Here is a 17,788-nt window from a genome sequence, read left to right on the forward strand (position 1 = left end):
CACAATCATCATCCGTTAGAGAAATGCAAATCAAAACTACAATGAGATTCCATCTCACCCCAACGAGGCTGGCATTAATCCAAAAAACACAAAACAATAAATGTTGGAGAGGTTGTGGAGAGACTAGAACACTTATACACTGCTGGTGGGAACGTAAAATGGTATGACCACTTTGGAAATCGATTTGGTGCTTCCTTAAAAAGCTAGAAATAGAACTACCATATAATCCACCAATCCCACTCCTGGAATATACCCTAGAGAAATAAGAGCCCTCACAAGAACAGATACATGCACACCCATGTTCATTGCAGCACTGTTTACAGTAGCAAAAAGATGAAAGCAACCAAGATGCCCATCAACAGACGAATAGATAAGTAAATTGTTCTAGTCACATAATGGAATACTGTGCAATGATTAAGAACAACAAAACAGTGAAACATCTCATAAGACGAAGGAATCTGGAATGCATTATGCTGAGTGAAATTGGTCAGTTGCAAAACGACAAATATTGTATGAGACCACTATTATAAGAACTCAAGAAAAAGTTTAAACAAAGAAGAAAATATTCTTTGATGGTTACAATGGTAGGGAGGGAAGGAGAGGGTTATTCACTTTTTTTTTTTTTTTTTTAGACAGGAATTATTTTAGGTGGAGGGAAAGAGAACACACAATTCAGGACATATCAGCGCAACTGGACTAAACCAAAAGCAAAGATGTTTCCTAAATACAACCAAATGCTTCAAAGGCCAGTGTAGCAGGGACAGGGCTCTGGGGACCATGGTTTCAGGGGACATGTAGGTCAATTAGCATAACAAAATATATTAAGAAAAGGTTTTGCTTTCCACTTTGGTGAGTGGTGTCTGGGGTCTTAAAAGCTAGCTAGCGGCCATCTAAGATGCATCAATGAGTCTCAACCCACCTGGAGTAAAGGAGAAAGAACACCAAAGTCAGAAGGTAAATATGAGCCCAAGAGATAGAAAGGGCTACATGAACCACAGAGTCCATCAGCCTGAGACGGGAAGAATTAGATGGTGCCCGGCTACCACTGATGAGTGCCCTGACAAGGAACAAAATAGAGAATCCCTGATGGATCGGGAGAACAGTGAGATGCAGACCTCAGATTCTCATAAAAAGGCCAGACTTAACAGTCTGACCGACTGGAGGGACCCCAGAGATCATGGCCCCTGGGCCTTCTGTTAGCTCCAGACTGGAACCATTCCAAAAGCCAACTCTTCAGACAGCGATTGGACTGGAGCATAAAATAGAAAATGATACTGGTGAGAAGTGAGCTTCTTGGCTCAAGTAGACACATGAGACTATATGTGGGCAGCTCCTGTCTGGAGGGGAGATGAGAAGGCAGATGGGGACAGGAGATGGTTGAATGGACACCGGAATGCAAGGTGGAGAGGAGGAGTGTGTTCTCACATTAGGGGGAGAGCAGCTAGGGTTACATAGCAAGGTGTGTATAAGTTTTTGTATGAGAGATTGACTTGATTTGTAAACTTTCACTTAAAGCACAATAAATTAAAAAAAATAGTTTTCTCTTAATTGTGCTAAACTCAAACTGATGTTTATTTAAGAAATGATCAAATGGAGATGATTAGATTGCTTCACTGAATCTGTTTTCATATTTAAAAAGATAAAATAACTCTTCACGCTTGTTGTTGTTAGGTGCCTTCAAGTCGGTACCAACTTAAAGAGACCCTATGTACAAAAGAACGAAAGGATACTTGGTCCTGCAAAATCCTCACAACTGGTGCTACGTTTGAGCCCATTTTTGCAGCCACTGTGTCAGTTCATCTCTTTGAGAGTCTTCCTCCTTTTCATTGATCTCTGATTTAACAAGCATGATATACTTCTCCAGAGATTGGTCCCTCCTGATAACATGTCCAAAGTATGTAGGATGAACTCTCATCATCATTGCTGCGAAGGATCATTTTGGCCATACTTTGTAATCCACCAGGCACTCCTTGGAAACCCTTTGAGGCAGTCCTACCTTGTCCTGTAGGGTCTCTATGAGTTGGAATCAACTCGACGGCAAAGGGTTTGATTTGGGTTTTGGTTTCTTCCAACATGTATTTGTTCTTCCGGCAATCCATGGTAATCTCAATGTCTTTCACCAGCACCATAGTTCAAAGGCATAAATTCTTCTTCAGTCCTCCTTATTCATTGTCTATCTTTCACATGCATACGAGGAGAGTGAAAATACCACAGCTTGCATAGCTGCACCTTAGTCCTCAAAGTGACATCTTTGCTTTTCAACACCTTAAAGAAGTCTTTTGCAGCAGATTTGGCCAATGCCATATGCCGTTTGGTTTCTTCACTGCTACTTCCATGGGCATCAATTGTGGATGCAAGTAAAATACAATTCTTGACAACTTCAATATTTTCTCAAAACATTGAAGAGCTGCTCATTAAAAAAACCACAAAACAACAACCTGCTTCAGGTGTTATGCAAGTTTCTTTTCCTTAAGCCATGTGAATGTTAGTGAATACAGAGGCTCTTATTAGAATTAATATCTTAAATGTTTTTATCATATGAACCACATGCTATTTCCTAATATTTGGAAAAAATGTGGCCTTAATGACTTCAGCAATCCCTACCAAATGGAGAAAAATGTCTATCATCTGCTCTTCTCCAATCTCTAGAAGGGTGTCTGGAGCAATCTGTTAGAGACATACATCTGATCACGATACTTCTTGGTTTAAACGTCTTCAATGACCATCCATCATCTTTGAATGAAAGGTAAATAAATATATAATAAAGAAATACCAGACCTTCCATGATTTAGGCACTACTTTCTTTTACAGTGTCATTTCACCTTGTTATCTCATGAAGGCTGTGCTCCAGACACTTCAACTATTTGTAAGCATCTCCTGAGCACATCATCTCTGTGATACCAGCTTGTGTGTTTTTATACATCCTGTTCCTGCCCTTTGGAAGGCCCTGGAATGGGTAACTGATCAGCCACCCAGGTCACAGCTCAAACATCACATCCTCTATGAGACCTTCTCTCATTTCTCCAGACAGAATTAGGTCATTTGATTTAGTTGCTCTGATTTCAATTTCTCCAAAATCCTGGGATTGAACTGCTCATGTTCCTTGAGGTATTCTTTTTTTTTAATGTTTTCCTTCTTCACTGTATTATAATATTTTCAAAGGTGCAGCCCGTATTCTATTTTTCTTTTATACCAAGTGCTGATCCCAGTGCCTCACAACTGAAATTGAACATCACTGAAAATCTCTAATTACTATCTCACTCCACTGGACAAAGCACTGCCTACTGGTTTCTCTGGTCAGAACATAATTTTTTCTACACGAGTTCTTCATTAAGGGCATGAATGAAGCATATCATTCACAGCCTGGAAGATTTCCAGCCATGGAAGATGTAGTAGACATCCGTGACTTGGATTGCCCAGCATCCCACCCTTTTTCCTTCTTTTAGAGAAGCACTCGGCTTGTCCTTTTGGAGAACAATCTCCACTCAGTTTCATGGGAGCTGGATTAGAACATCAATTAGGAATTTGGTGGTGTTTGCTCTACTCTCTCTTAAGTTGTGTACCACCTGACTCAAGAAGTGTCAATTAGATTCCCTCTCCTGGGAAGCTGTATCTTGATACAAGACAGGAATTGCAATGGCAGCACTTCAGAGAATCATTCCAATAGTTCCTGATCTCTAGATCCTTGGGGTAACGCTGGGTTACTGTCCCTCTCTAAGGTCCAGATAAGGAATTTTTCATTTCTTTAAGCTGTCCATTGTCCTTCCATTTATTTTTTGTGTTACTTAAGTTTACCAGGGTAAATTGAAAGGTTTATCAAATGGACAGAATGAAATGTTTTATTTCAAGAATTTGCCAGTCATTGTTCTTTTTATCATGAGCAATTTCAGCAAAAGGGAATAGCAATGTAGCACCCATACAGTCTTTACATTATTTTAAAGAATTAGGAGCAAACCCTGCAAGTTATCCCTTTTAAGACCCATGGGACATAGGTATCCCACCCAATTTTTATGCCTCTGGGTTTCTTTGGAAAGGTATAGTATGATTTTAACACAATTACCCTCAATCAAGGAATACTTTGAAATGCATGAAACTCAAAAATCCTGAGTGGGAGTCTCATTTTTGTGTAGATTGAGTGTTGTCTTAGGTGATGCCTCTTGGATGTATGAATTTGCTAAATTTTTGACAGATTTGCCTCTTTTTTTGTGAGATAAGCCTCCTTACTGTTTTTAGTTACTATGTTCTTGTGAGAATATACTTATCCTGAGACTAAGCTATTGCCAGTCTTCGTACAATCATAGTGTCCATTTTCTCCTTTATGCCGTTCATCGTTTCCAGGTGTTACTGGTTCCCTTTATTTTCTAGCTTCTGAGCAGTAAACACTGCCTTTCCAATAAGGAATAACACATTGAAGCAGTACTTTTCAAGAGATTCGAACTCCTATAAGTTATTCCTACCCTGCATTCAAGCTTAGGGCCCAATCATTGCATCCATGTGTGGCAGGTAGAATCGACCACTGTGAGCTGTTGTGCAGTATTCTAGGGCAGCTGTTTCTGCTTCTTATCTGTTAGTACTGTTTCTGTTATAATGCAAATACACAGTAGTGGTAATTTTCCTGAAATTCAAATTCTTTTTTTTTTAGTTTTATTTATTTTGCATCTAAGTACTGCTTATGCAGTGATGAAGAAAGCATTGTATTGGTAATTTTTCTGAGATAAAAAATCCCTTGGCTTTACTTATATGGGCTGTAATTACTGGTTATGCAGTAGGGAAGAATGCATTGTACCATGTTTTGAAAAGTTTCATGAAAAATAAGAAAAAGTGTAAGAAGAAGGATCCCACATATCTGTCAGTTTGTTGTATTGCAGTGGCTTACATGTTACTGTGATACTGGAAGCTATACCACCGATATTTCAAAAACCAGTAGGGTCACCCTTAGTGGACAAGCTTCAACTGAGCTTCCAGACTAAGATAGACTAAGAAGAATAATCTGGCAGTCTCTTCTGAAAACAATTGACCAGTGAAAACCTTAAGAATAGCAGCATAGCATTGTCTCGTATACTGCCAGACTATGAGCCCCTCAGGTTGGAAGACACTCAAAATATGATGGGGGAAGAGCTGCCTCCTCAAAGTAGAGTTGACCTTAGTGATGTGGATGGAGTCCAGTTTCCAGACCTCTATTTGCAGAGGTAACATGACTGAAAATGGAAGTAACAGCTTCAAACATCCATTAATATTGGGAACATAGGATGTATGAAATGTGAATCAAGGAAAATTGGAAGTCATCAAATGAAATGCATTGCATAAAGACTGATATTCTAGGCATTAGTGAACTGAAATCAACTGGTATTCACCATTTTGAATCAGACAATCGTATGTCTACTATGCTGGGATGAAAAATCGGAGAGGAATGGCATTACATTCATTGTCAAACGAATATTTAAAGATCTATCCTGAAGTACAACATTTTTGGTGATTGGATAATACTCATACTCTTACAGGTAAGAGCAGTTAATACAATTATTATTCAAATTTACGCACCAACCCTTAACACCAAAAATGAAGAAACTGAAGATTTGTACTAACTTACTATGCAGTCTGAAACTGATCAAACAGGCAATCAGATGAATTAATAATGACTGGTGATGGGAATGCAAAATTTGGAAACAAAGAAGAAGGATCAGCAGTTGGAAAAAATGGTGTTGGTGGTAGAAATGACACCAGAGATCACATAATAGGATTTCGCAAGACTTACAATTTCTTCATTGCTAATACCTTTTTTCAACAATATAAATGGCAACTGTACGCATGGACCTCTCCAGATGGGAAACACAGGAATCAAATTGACATCTGTGGAAAAGCTAAATATCATTAGTCAGAAAAAGGCCAGGTGCCGATGGTGGAACAGACCATCAATTGCTCCTATGCAAGTTCAAGTTGAAGCTGAAGAAGATTTGAGCAAGTCCACAAGAGTCAAAATACAAACTTGAGTATACCCAACCTGAATTTAGAGACCACTGAAGAATAGATTTGACATGTGGAGCACCAACGACTGAAGAGTTGTGGAATGACATCAAGGACATCATACATGAAGAAAGCAAGAGATCATTAAGACAAGAAAGAAAAAACCAAAATGGATGTCAGAAGAGACTTTGAAACTTGCTATTGAATGTACAGTAGCTAAAGCAAAAGGAAGAAATGATGAAAGAAAAGGGTGCCTCAAGAAGACAAAGTAAAGTATTATAATGACACATGCAAAGAACTGGAATTAGAAAGCCAAAAGGGAAGAACACAGTCGACATTTCTCAAGCCAAAGGACTGAAGAATGGTTCAAGCCTCTTGTTGCAATATTGAAGGATTCTATGGCGAAAATATTGAAAGATGCAGGAAGCATCAAAAGAAGATGGAAGGGATACACAGAGTCACCATACCAAAAAGAATTGGTTGATGTTTAACCAATTTCAGGAGGTAGCATATGATCAGGACCCAATGGTACTGAAGGAAAAAGCCCAAGCTGCACTGAAGGCATTGGCGAAAAACAAGGCTGCAGGAGTCGATGCAATACCAATTGTGTTGTTTCAACAAACGGATGCAGCACTTTAAATACCCACTCATCTATGTCATGAAATTTAGAAGACAACTACCTGGCTTACTGACTGGTAGAGATCCATATTTGTGTCCATTCCAAAGAAAGGTGATTCAGCAAAATGCAGAAATTAATCAAAAATATCATTAATGTCACATGCAAGTAAAATTTTGCTGAAGAGAATTCAAAAGCAGTTGCAGCAGTACACCAACAGGGAAGTGCCAAAATTCAAGCCAGATTCAGAAGAGGACGCGGAAACAGAGATATCATTGCTGATGTCCAGTGGATCATGGTTGAAACAGAGAATACCAGGAAGATGTTTACCTGCGTTTTGTCAACTATAAAGGCATTACACTGTGTCAATCGTAACAAATTATGGATAACTTTGTGCTCATGAAGAACCTGTACATAGATCAAGAGTTAGTTGTTCAAATAAAACTAGAGTATACTAACCCAGTGGTTTAAAATCAGGAAAGGTGTCAGGGTTGTATCCTTTTATCATACTTATTCCATCTGTATTCTGGGAAAATAATCCAAGTAGCTGGACTATATGAAGAAGAAAGCAGCATCAAGATTGGAGGAAGACTCACTAACAACCTGAGATATGCAGATGATACCACTTTTTTGGAAACCCTGGTGGCGTGGTGGTTAAGTGCTATGGCTGCTAACGGAAGGGTCGGCAGTTCGAATCCTCCAGGTGCTCCTTGGAAACTCTATGGGGCAGTTCTACTCTGTTCTATAGGGTCGCTATGAGTCAGAATTGACTCGATGGCAATGGGTACCACTTTTTTTGCTGAAAGCAAGGAGGACTTAAAGCACTTAACTGACAAAGATAGAAGACCACAACCTTCAGTAGGGATTACGCCTCAACATAAAGGAAACAAAAACCCTCATAACTAGACCAATAGGCGACATTACAATAAATGAGAAAACACTGAAGTAGGCAAGGATGTTATTTTATGTGGGTCCACAACAATCAATGTCCAAAAAAGCAGCAATAAGGAAATCAAATGACATATTGCATTGGGCAAATCTGCCGCAAAAGACCTTTTTGAAGTGTTAAAAACCCCCCAGCAAGTGTTCTTCTTTTTTCAAAATGGGCAACTGAGAGCTTAACGTAACTAATGCCATGATAAATCTATAAGTTGTTCTTCCTCTGCCTGCCTCCTTCACACACCTCTGTTAATAACTTTGTTCTTTGTTTTAAACTGATGCAAATAACTTTTATTCTGGCTGGACTAACTTGCATACAACCCCCGACAGGAAAGTTGGAGCCCAGGCATCAGACATGTATGTCTTTAGCCAAATAAAGAATGTCTGGCAGGGGACTACAAAGACACTTGTAACCCTTGTAAGATTCTATATAAGCTCTAATGTAAAACTGCTCTTTGGGACTCCACAGAGACAGCCTGTGTTGCTGCTGGGTCCCCGGTGATGTATGCCATCTCCTTAATAAACTTTCTCACTCTTTCTGACTTGGAGTATGTTTCATTGGCTCGACTGCTCCAGGGCAGGGACCCTAATCGGGTAACAATATCACTTTAAGGGCTAAGGTGCACCTGACCCAAGCCATATATTTTCAATAGCCTCATATGCATGTGAAAGCTGGACAATAAATAAGGAAGATCCAAGAGGAATTGACACCTTTGAAAGATGCTGTTGGCAAAGAATATTGAATATACCAAGGACTGCCAAAACAACGAGCAAACCCGTCTTGGAAAAAGTGCATCCAGAGTGCTCCTCAGAAGCAAGGATGGCAGGACTTCATCTCACATGCTTTGGACATGTTATAAGGAGGGACCTGTCCCTGGAGGAGGACATCATGCTTGGTAAAATAGAGGGTCAGCAAGAAGACAAAGGCCCTCATGGAGAGGGATTGACATAGTGACTGCAACAGTGGGTTCAAGCAAAGCAAAGATTGTGAGGATGGTGTAGAACCAGACAGTTTTTTTTTTTTTTGTACATAGGGTGGCTATGAGTCAGAACTGACTCAACAGCACCTAACAGCGACAAGAAGAAGGAGACTAAAATAAAATCTTTGTGTGGTCACTGGCAGGTGACTTAATGTTTTACCTCATGTTTTGCAAATTTTCAATAAATAAATAAAATTTTATCATTGACTCACATTGGCAGGATATATGTCCTCCAGGGGCCTCTGAGAAATCTATGATCCCAGATAATGGCTATCAAAATCCATAACTTACATTAAAAACTCTAAATTGGTTCTCTCATCAACATGCCTTCATAAGTGAAAACACATAGCATCAACAAAAAATTCAAAGGAAAAAATAGTTGGGTCTTTCGAGGGTTGTTTCATTCACTTTTTTTTCCTTCTCACACTGATAAAATCTGCAAACACTTCTGAATTACATCTTGCTTCTCAGCATAACCCAGGGATATCATCCACATGCTCTTTTTTCTGGATTATTATCCAATTTAACAATCACCCTTACTACTAACCACATTTGAAATTAACATCTTTTTTTCAGCAATGGGTCTCACCATTGGTATCCCTATAAGGTAGACAGCTGATGAGATATCAATAGGGTTCATTTGTCAACTCAGGTGTTGGGGTGTGCTTTATGTTTACAAAAGAGAAAAATGATTGAATTTGCTTGAGTTAAGAGGAAATTGTTACTCTTCTTTCACTCAGGGAAGACTAAATTTCTTACATTTAACTCCTTTCATCTCCTTTGTAATAAAAAGAAGTGTCTTTGTTCTCCCCCAGCAGGTAACTCATTCAGCTGTTGTCATTCTTCCTAAGAAGCTGTAAACATTGGCTTTGGGGGCAGGATCCTGGGAGGAAGAGTTAATCTATGCAAAGCACTCAAAATAGAAAAACAGGATGTTGAAATTAAATCAGGCCAACTAGAAAGCTTATTACTGGAAGACGTTCCTACAAAAATGTAAAAATACTCAGAATTAACTTGTTAAAAGTTACTGCAGTAACCTGAAATAAAAATTAGAACTGCAGTGCCATGGTACAAATTCTAAGAAAAAGAGAAACTCAACTTACCCAGAGAGAACAGCTTTATTGATACAGATTTTTTTTAACCTTTTTTCCCTTTAATTTGAAGCTGTGTGGTTTATTTTACCTCAAATATTATAAAACCAATTAAGAACCATGTTAAACCCTGCATTCTCCAGATGTTGCATTTCTGTGGACTATAAATGCCAAGTATAAAAGAAGAAAAAAGAGGGACTCTTACAAGCACCTAACACAACGGTTCAAGTTAATTAGGCTTTAATGTGCACGTTCTCAGTTACACAATATTTGTCATAATACCATTTGTTACGGAGACATCTACTAAAGCTTACAGTGACATTTAAATGCACAATCCCTGAGAGAGAACGCCATTACATTTTTTCGAACTAAATTAACATTACGGGCTTCTAATGGATGCTTTAATTATGTATGAATGTTACCAGCAAAATTTGGCAAAATAAAATGGGTCACTGTGAAATATTCATTAAGTTCCATTTCTGTCAGGCAATACTAAGTGTTTTCTCAACATTATGATTTCAGTGAGAAGCTAAAAGCTAAGAGAGAAACTAAAAACCCCCAGGCAAACCGCCTTCTTACGTGCCATACAAAAATGCGTGGTCATTAGGTGTCTTTCCTAAGTCACAATTGCCAAAGAACCAGCTTCTCTTCCCTCTTTTATCCTCAGAGCCACTCCATTAAAAGGGTCTAATGCTCCGTAGAATGAAAAACAAAACTTCTATACTAATTTAAATACACATCCTTCATGAGGCAACTGGAATGACATGTGTCTGGGTGTGGGTTTCTATGTACCATTAGAGGAATTCCACTGCTTGTGTGGGGCAAAAGAAGAAAATTAGAGAGGGTTAGAGAGTAATGGAGACGCTGACACAGGAAAAGGATACACAAAAGGCCTGCGTAGTGCAAGAAGTAAATAGTCTCAGCAAGGGCAGAGCAGGCTAGGAAATTCAGCTTAGATGCTTACTGAAATTTTTCCAGTTGGCTTCCAGGGGAGGCTTGCAGCTCACAACGACAGCACGTGGCTTCTCTTTTCGAGAGATGACTGTCAAGTACATGGAAAGAGAGTTCCGGTCTGTGAGATGAGACAGAGAGAAGGCCTTGTCATTGGAATTGAAACAAAACAGACATTTGTGGGACTTTTAACTATGGTGTCGACACTCAGAATCTATCGTGAACTTTATTTTGTTTATTTTGACATTTACAATTTGTTTCAAGAGTTTCAATTAAATACCCGAGTACCCAAATTTTTTTTTACCCAAATTAAATAAGCAAAGAAAAATTAATGACTTTCCATGGAAATGACTTAGGAGTTAAGGAGCCATTATTCCCTGTCCTTGAATATAAAGAATGTTTAGATTCTGGATCAGTAAGGACTCACAAGGACACATCAACTGGTCCTTGAGGGATAAAAACAATAGCTAGGACAATCTTGAAAAACATTTTTTAGAAAACCTTTCACATAAACAATGACTGAGATAGAGCACAATAAGATCCACATAGTTTCCACTCATATTTTTCACAACAACACAACAAGATTTGTTGGACTAATGAAGACTCTCCTGACTGTCGTTAATGAAATTTGTACCAATGATTATTCGGAAAGACAATTTAAAATGTAGGATCGTGGTGATTTAGCAGTTTTTAGTCCATCTGTGAAAGGATGAAACTTTAAATGAGCTCACCCATTTGTAATGTCAATATATACTGAGGATTTTGTAACATTCTTTGTACTCGTGTAGACATAGCTCTGCCAGCATGCTTGTCCATTTCCTACTTTTGCCTATTTTATAACATCCCCCAGACTTGGGCAGATGCAGCTCGGTCAGCATGCTTGTCTGTTTCCCACTTTTCCCTCTTGAAACATAGATCAAATAAAATCTCTCCTCTTGTTTTACTATACCTTTGTGGTGATTTTACCCTAGGACAATTAAATGGTATCGTCTCGGCAGGATCTTTCTGAAGCCCAGAATCCGGTCAAGTCAAGGAGACTTTGACTGTGGAACAGAAGCTGGCAAAGAAAGGTCCTGTCTTCTGGACCCCACACATTCACACTCCACATCCCTTTGACACAGACATAAGTCCTTTCAGGAAATGAGCCTTTGTTTATTCTTTCTTGTTCTTTTTCTCATGTTTTAAGTTTTCTTTGCCATATTGTTTGAAAACTGGTTGTCTGATTAAGGAGAATCCTTCTTAGATTTTTGTTCGATAGTTTGATTAAGACTGCCATCTACTGTTTTGGTGAACTGTCACTAATCATAAGCCCAAAATAGAGAGGGCAGGGCAGGATCAGGCCTCCTTGGTCCCCAACATCTGAGGTCATATAGTTCCAGGAACGCTTTTGAAAGACCTCTCCCAACAGGATAAGGACCTTCTTAAGGCAAAACAAAATTACCATCTTACTATAACAGACAATCAATTGCTCATATGCAAGTTCAAGTTGAAGCTGAAGAAAATTAGAGCAATTATATGAGGGCCAAAGTACAACCCTGAGCACATCCCACCTGAATTTAGAGACCCTGTCAAAAATAGATTTGACATATTGAACACTAATGACTGAAGACCAGCTGAGTTCTGGAATGACATCAAGGGCATCATACACGAAGAAAGCAAGCAGTCATTAAAAAGACAGGAAAGAAAGAAAGAACAAATACAGATGTCAGAAGAGACTCTGAAACTTCCTCTTGAATGTTGAGTAGCTAAACAGGGCCTAAGAAATGATCAAGGTAAAAGAGCCGAACAGAAGATTTCAAAGGGCGACTTGAAAAGACATGATAAAGTTTTATAATGACATGTGCAAACACCTGGAGTTAGAAAACCAAAAGGGAAGAACAAGCTCCACATTTCTCAAGCTGAAAGAACTGAAGATTTTTTTTATAGTTGAAATTTTGAAGAATTCTATAGGCAAAATACTGAACGATGCAGGAACCATCAAAGGAAGATGGAAGGAATACATAAAGTCACTGAACCAAAAAGAATTGGTCGACCTTCAGTCATTTCAGGAAGTAGCATATAACCTAGAACCAATGGCGCTGAAGGAAGAAATCCAAGCTGTAACGAAGACATTGGCAAAAAACAAGGCTACAGGAGTTGACGAAATACCAACTGAGATGTTTCAACAGATGGATGTAACTCTAGAAGTACTCACTCTTCTAGAGCTACCTGGCCAACCGACTGGAAGGGATCCATATTTATGCCTATTCCAAAGAAAGGTGATCCAACAAAATCTGCAAATTATCCAACAATATCATTAATATCACACACAAGTAAAATTTTACTGAAGATCATTCAAAAGCATTCAGCAGTACATTGACAGGGAACTGCCAGAAATTCAAGCCAGATTCAGAAGAGGACTTGGAACCAGGGATATCATTGCTGATGTCAGAAGGATCCTTACTGAAAGCAGAGAATATCAGAAAGATGTTTACCTGTATTTTATTGACTATCCAAAGGCATTCTACTCTGTGCATCATAACAAATTACGGATGACATTACGAAAAATGGGAATTCCAGAACACTTAATTGTGCTCATGAGGAACCTGTGCACAGATCAGGAGATAATCATTGGAACAAAACAAGGGGATACTGCATGGTTTAAAGTGAGAGAAGGTGTGCGTCGGGGTTGTATCCTTTAACCATGCTTATTCAATCTGTAAGAGGAGAAAATTTTCCAAGAACCTGGACGATATTAAGAAGAATAAGGAATCAGGATTGGAGGAAGATTCATTTACAACCTGTATTATGCAGATGACACAACCTTGCCTGCTAAAAGTGAAAAGGACTTGAAGCACTTACTGATGAAGATCAAAGACCACAGCCTTCAGTATGGATTACACCTCAACAGAAAAAAAAAAAAAAAAATCCTCACAACTGGACTGATACGCAACATCACGTTAAACAGAGAAAATATTGAAGTTGTCAAGGACTTCATTTTACTTGGATCCACAATTAACACCCAGGGAAGTGACAGTCAAGAAATCAATCAGTGAATTACACTGGGCAAATCTGGTCAAAAGACCTCTTTAAAAAGTTAAAAAGCAAAGATGTCACTTTAAGGACTAAGGTGTGCCTGACCCAAACCAAGGTGTTTTCAATCGACTGATATGCATGCGAGAGCTGGACAATGAGTAAGGAAAACCAAAGAAGAATTGATGCCGTTGAGTTATGGTGTTGGTGAAGAATGTTGAATATACCATGAACTGCCAAAAGAACAAACAAATCTGTCTTGGAAGAAGTACAGCCAGAATGTTCCTTAGAACAAGAATGATGAGACTGCGTCTCACATATTTTGGACATGTTATCAGGAAGGACCAGTCCATGGAGAGGATACCATGCTTGGTAAAGTAGAGGGTTAGCGAAAAAGAGGGAGATCCTGAAGGAGATGGATTGACATAGTAGCAGTAACAATGCGCTCAAGCATAACAATGATTGTGAGTGTGGTGCGGGACCGGACAGTGTTTCATTGTGTTGTACCTAGCGTCCCTATGAATCAAAACCGACTTGATGGCACCTAACAGCAACAAGAGGCATAGTTATCAGAAATTGGGTAGATCCCAATCATAAAATAAATGTAAACAAGTTCTCTCTATTGCAGAGGAATTCTAGGAAGCCAAAAAAAAAAAAAAAAAGAAATCACAATGAGACACACTTGAAATGTCATGGGAAAATATTTCCACCTCTAGCCAGAGACTTAAGATTATATCCATAGAATCATGGCCACATTAAGTTTTGTCATCTGCAGATAAGTTTTTACTTTGCTGATTTGCTGAAGACGTTTGACCAAAATACTCAGCAAAAAGGTGGACTATATTGGACTTGTGAAAAGGACTATGACTGGACTTAATCAAGATTTCCAGAACTCTTATACAGAAGCTGATGGGTTCGCAGACCATGGCTGATCCAGAATCACATGGAACAGAAGTTAACTACAAAGGATTGAGTGAACTAAATGATTACTGTGGGTTTTATGTGAGAATATTGCTGTTGTTTTAAAGTTCTGCTTTCTGGATATAAGAAACCATGTTCCTCCTTTCTCCTAAATTAACTAACGGGTTTAAATATTGTACCTCTTGAATTATAAGTTCCTGTTGGTAAACTTATCAAAATTTTAAATATGATAACCAGAGAAATGTCTGAAGTTCAAGTTATGATTTTAAAAAATCAAATGGCATTAGATTTCCTGTTAGTTTCCCAAGGAACAGTTTGTGTCTTAATAGATAAATGTCACTGTGTTTATATCAATATGCAATCTCAGGTTTTTCAGAACATAGTTGCTGCCAAAGAATATTGACTATACCGTGGACTGCCAAAAGAACCAATAAATCAGTCTTGGAAGAAGTGCAACCTGAATGCTGCGTAGAAGCAAGGATGGCAAGATTACATCTCACATACTTTGGGCATGTTATCAGGGGGGATCAGTCCCTGGAGAAAGACATCGTGCATGGTAGAGGCTCAGCAAAAAAGAGGAAGGTCCTCAAGGAGATGAATTGACACTGTAGCTGCAACAATGGGCTCAAACATAACAACGATTGTAAGGGTGTCAAAGGATCGGGCAGTGTTTTCTTCTGTTGTATACAGGGTCGCTGTGAGTTGGAGCATTCTCGACGGCACCTAACAACACCAACAGCAGTGGCTGCCAAGGCAGGTGAAAAGCAATTACTGGTGCTGCTCATATGTAAAAAACACCTCATGAGATTTGTTTCCTTGGTTCAAAGACTTCAGGGCCATGGTTTCGGTGGTTATTTCAGACAACTGTCCTAATATTGTTAGCATTTCTATTCTACCTCCTAGTTCACTGTACGGTGCCTGGGATCTTAAAAATCAGACGGTGCCCAGCTACCATTATTGAACATTTTTGATAGAAGGTTCTATAGCAGGATCATGATCAAAAGGAGGAATGATAAAAGAGTTGTAACTCTCCTGGGATCCAGATTTCTGGCTTTCATGGAAATTGTGGTAACCCAGACAGGCCACTGCCTTTGAGTATCCTTTGGAAACTTGAGCTTTGGGGAAAAAAAAAAAAATGTTCCTGAAGCCACTTTTGAGTCAAACAATGGTCTGTATAAACTAGTGAGACTGTTTTACGCTGGGTGTTGTGCCTTTGTGAAATATTCAGTCTGTTTTGGGGAGCTGACTCCAAAGATTTCAAACACTACACAGGCATTTTATACAACACTGTCTTGAAGATTAATTAAACTAATTATTGATTTACCTTAGTCATAGCCCCCAGTCTGATCTTTTTTCTGTGAACACTGAATGCCAAGAATGAAAGAAGAAAAAAGAGTGACTCTTACACATGCTTAACACAATGGTTCAAGTAAATGAGACTATAATGTGCGTATTCTGAGTTTTACAATTTTTTCATAATAATTATATGCAATAGAAACATCTACTAAAAACCTAAAGTGATGATTTAAATTCAAAGCCCCTGACAGAATGCCATTACAGTTCTCATACTAAGTTAATGTTACAGGCTTCTAATGGATGCTCTGATTAGGCACGGGTGCCTTAGTTAGGTATGGATGTTATCCGTCATATTTGGCAAAATAAAATCTGCCACTGTGAAATATCCATTAAATTCAATTTCTGTCAGTCAGTATTGCACGTTTTCTGAACCTTATGATTTCAGTGAGAAGGTAAATGCTAGGTAAGAAACTGAAAATTCCCAGACAAACCTCCTTCTAACATGCCATACAAAAAGTCATGGTCATTCAGATGCCCTGGCGAAGGACATCATGCTTGGTAAAGTAGAAGGTCACCAAAAAAGAGCAAGACCCTCTACGAGATGGATTGACACAGTGGCTGCAACACTGGGCTCAAGCATAACAACGATTATGAGTATGGCACAGGACCAGGAAATGTTTCATTCTGTGTGAGCATGAGGTCACTATGAGTTGGAACCAACTCAAAGGGACCTAACAACAGTACAACAGATGTCGTTTGTATTTCATAATTGCTATACAACCATCTTCTCTTTTGCCTTTTATGCACAGAGGCACTCCATTGGAAGGTTGTCCTAATGCTCTATAGACTGAAAAACAAAAGGTCTGTACTAATTTAAACACATATTCTTCCTGAGGGAACTGGAATGGCATGTTTCCATGTGTGGGTTTGTATGCACCATTAGAAGAATTCCAGTGTCAGTTAAGGGGCAAATGGAGAAAACCAGAGAGGGTCAGGAAGGCAATCGATGCTGAGACACAAAGCGGATGCACAAAAGGCCTGTGAAGCACAAGAGGTAAATAGTCATAGACCAAGGCAGAACAATGTTGGGAAATTCAGCTGAGATGCTTACCAGTAATTTTCTCATTGGTTTCCAGGGGCGGCTGGCAGCTCCCAAAGACAATACGCTGCTCTCCTTCCAGATTAATGCTTTTTAAATCCATGTTAGCAGAGCGTGGGTCTGTGAGATGAGACAGAAATAAGGCCTTGTGGTTAGAATTGAAAGAAAACAGACCTTTGTGGGACTTTTAATCATGGTTTGATGCTCAGAATGTGTCATGAATTGTAGCATGTTTATTCTGTCATTTATAATGTGTTTCAAGGGTTTGAATTAAATACTTGCTGAAACGAGTTGTTAAAATTACCTTGCCCACAGCATATGACCTCCAGGGGAGATCTAACACATTTTACTTCACGTCAGACACCTCTTTTCATTTTATATCCCATATCAAACTACAGCATTTATAAAGGGAAATGTCACCTAATTGTGCGTTGTCTTAAAAGCCTAAGTAAACATAATGAGTTAAACTCAGGTTAAAACATCTTGCTTAGGTAAATACTCAGGGAGTTTGGATGTGTCTATGGAGCTTCCGTGACCTTGACTGGCACAAGTTGTGCTGGCTTCCCCAGTATTGTGAAATGAAGGTGGTTAGATTGCTTCAGGGAATCTGTGTGGTATTATTCAAAAGATAAAGGAGCTCTTCAACTTTGTTATTGTTAGGTGCCTTCTAGTTACTTCCTCCTCATACCAACCTTATGTACAACAGAAGGGAACCCTGCCCAGTCCTGGACCATCCTCACAATCATTGCCATGTTTGAGCCCCTTGTTGAAGCCACTGTGTCAGTCCGTCTCATTGAGTGTCTTCCTTTTTTTCATTGACTCTTTGCTTTACCAAGCATGATGTCCTTCTGTAGGGACTATTCCCTCCTGATAACTTGTCCAAAGTGTTTGAGATGAAGTCTTACTCTCCTGGCTTCTA

At 39.0% G+C, this 17,788-nt stretch overlaps 1 protein-coding gene across 3 annotated transcripts in view; it reads right to left on the minus strand.

Annotated features, from left to right (window-relative positions):
* LOC126072026 (uncharacterized) overlaps window positions 1-17,788 on the minus strand; it is a 97,612-nt gene that overhangs the window by 42,141 nt on the left and 37,683 nt on the right. For all 3 annotated transcript variants that reach the window (XR_007516447.1, XR_007516446.1, XM_049876617.1), the window contains exons 4-5: window positions 16,882-16,989; window positions 10,555-10,662 (exon numbers count right to left, since the gene is read on the minus strand). Coding sequence is in view for 1 of the 3 variants with exons in the window: in XM_049876617.1 (XP_049732574.1) it covers window positions 10,555-10,662; window positions 16,882-16,989 (216 nt within the window). In the remaining 2 variants the exon portion in view is untranslated. The remainder of the gene's footprint in view (window positions 1-10,554; window positions 10,663-16,881; window positions 16,990-17,788) is intronic.

The sequence above is a fragment of the Elephas maximus genome, chromosome 3 (assembly GCF_024166365.1).
Source record: "Elephas maximus indicus isolate mEleMax1 chromosome 3, mEleMax1 primary haplotype, whole genome shotgun sequence".
NCBI lineage: Eukaryota > Metazoa > Chordata > Mammalia > Proboscidea > Elephantidae > Elephas > Elephas maximus.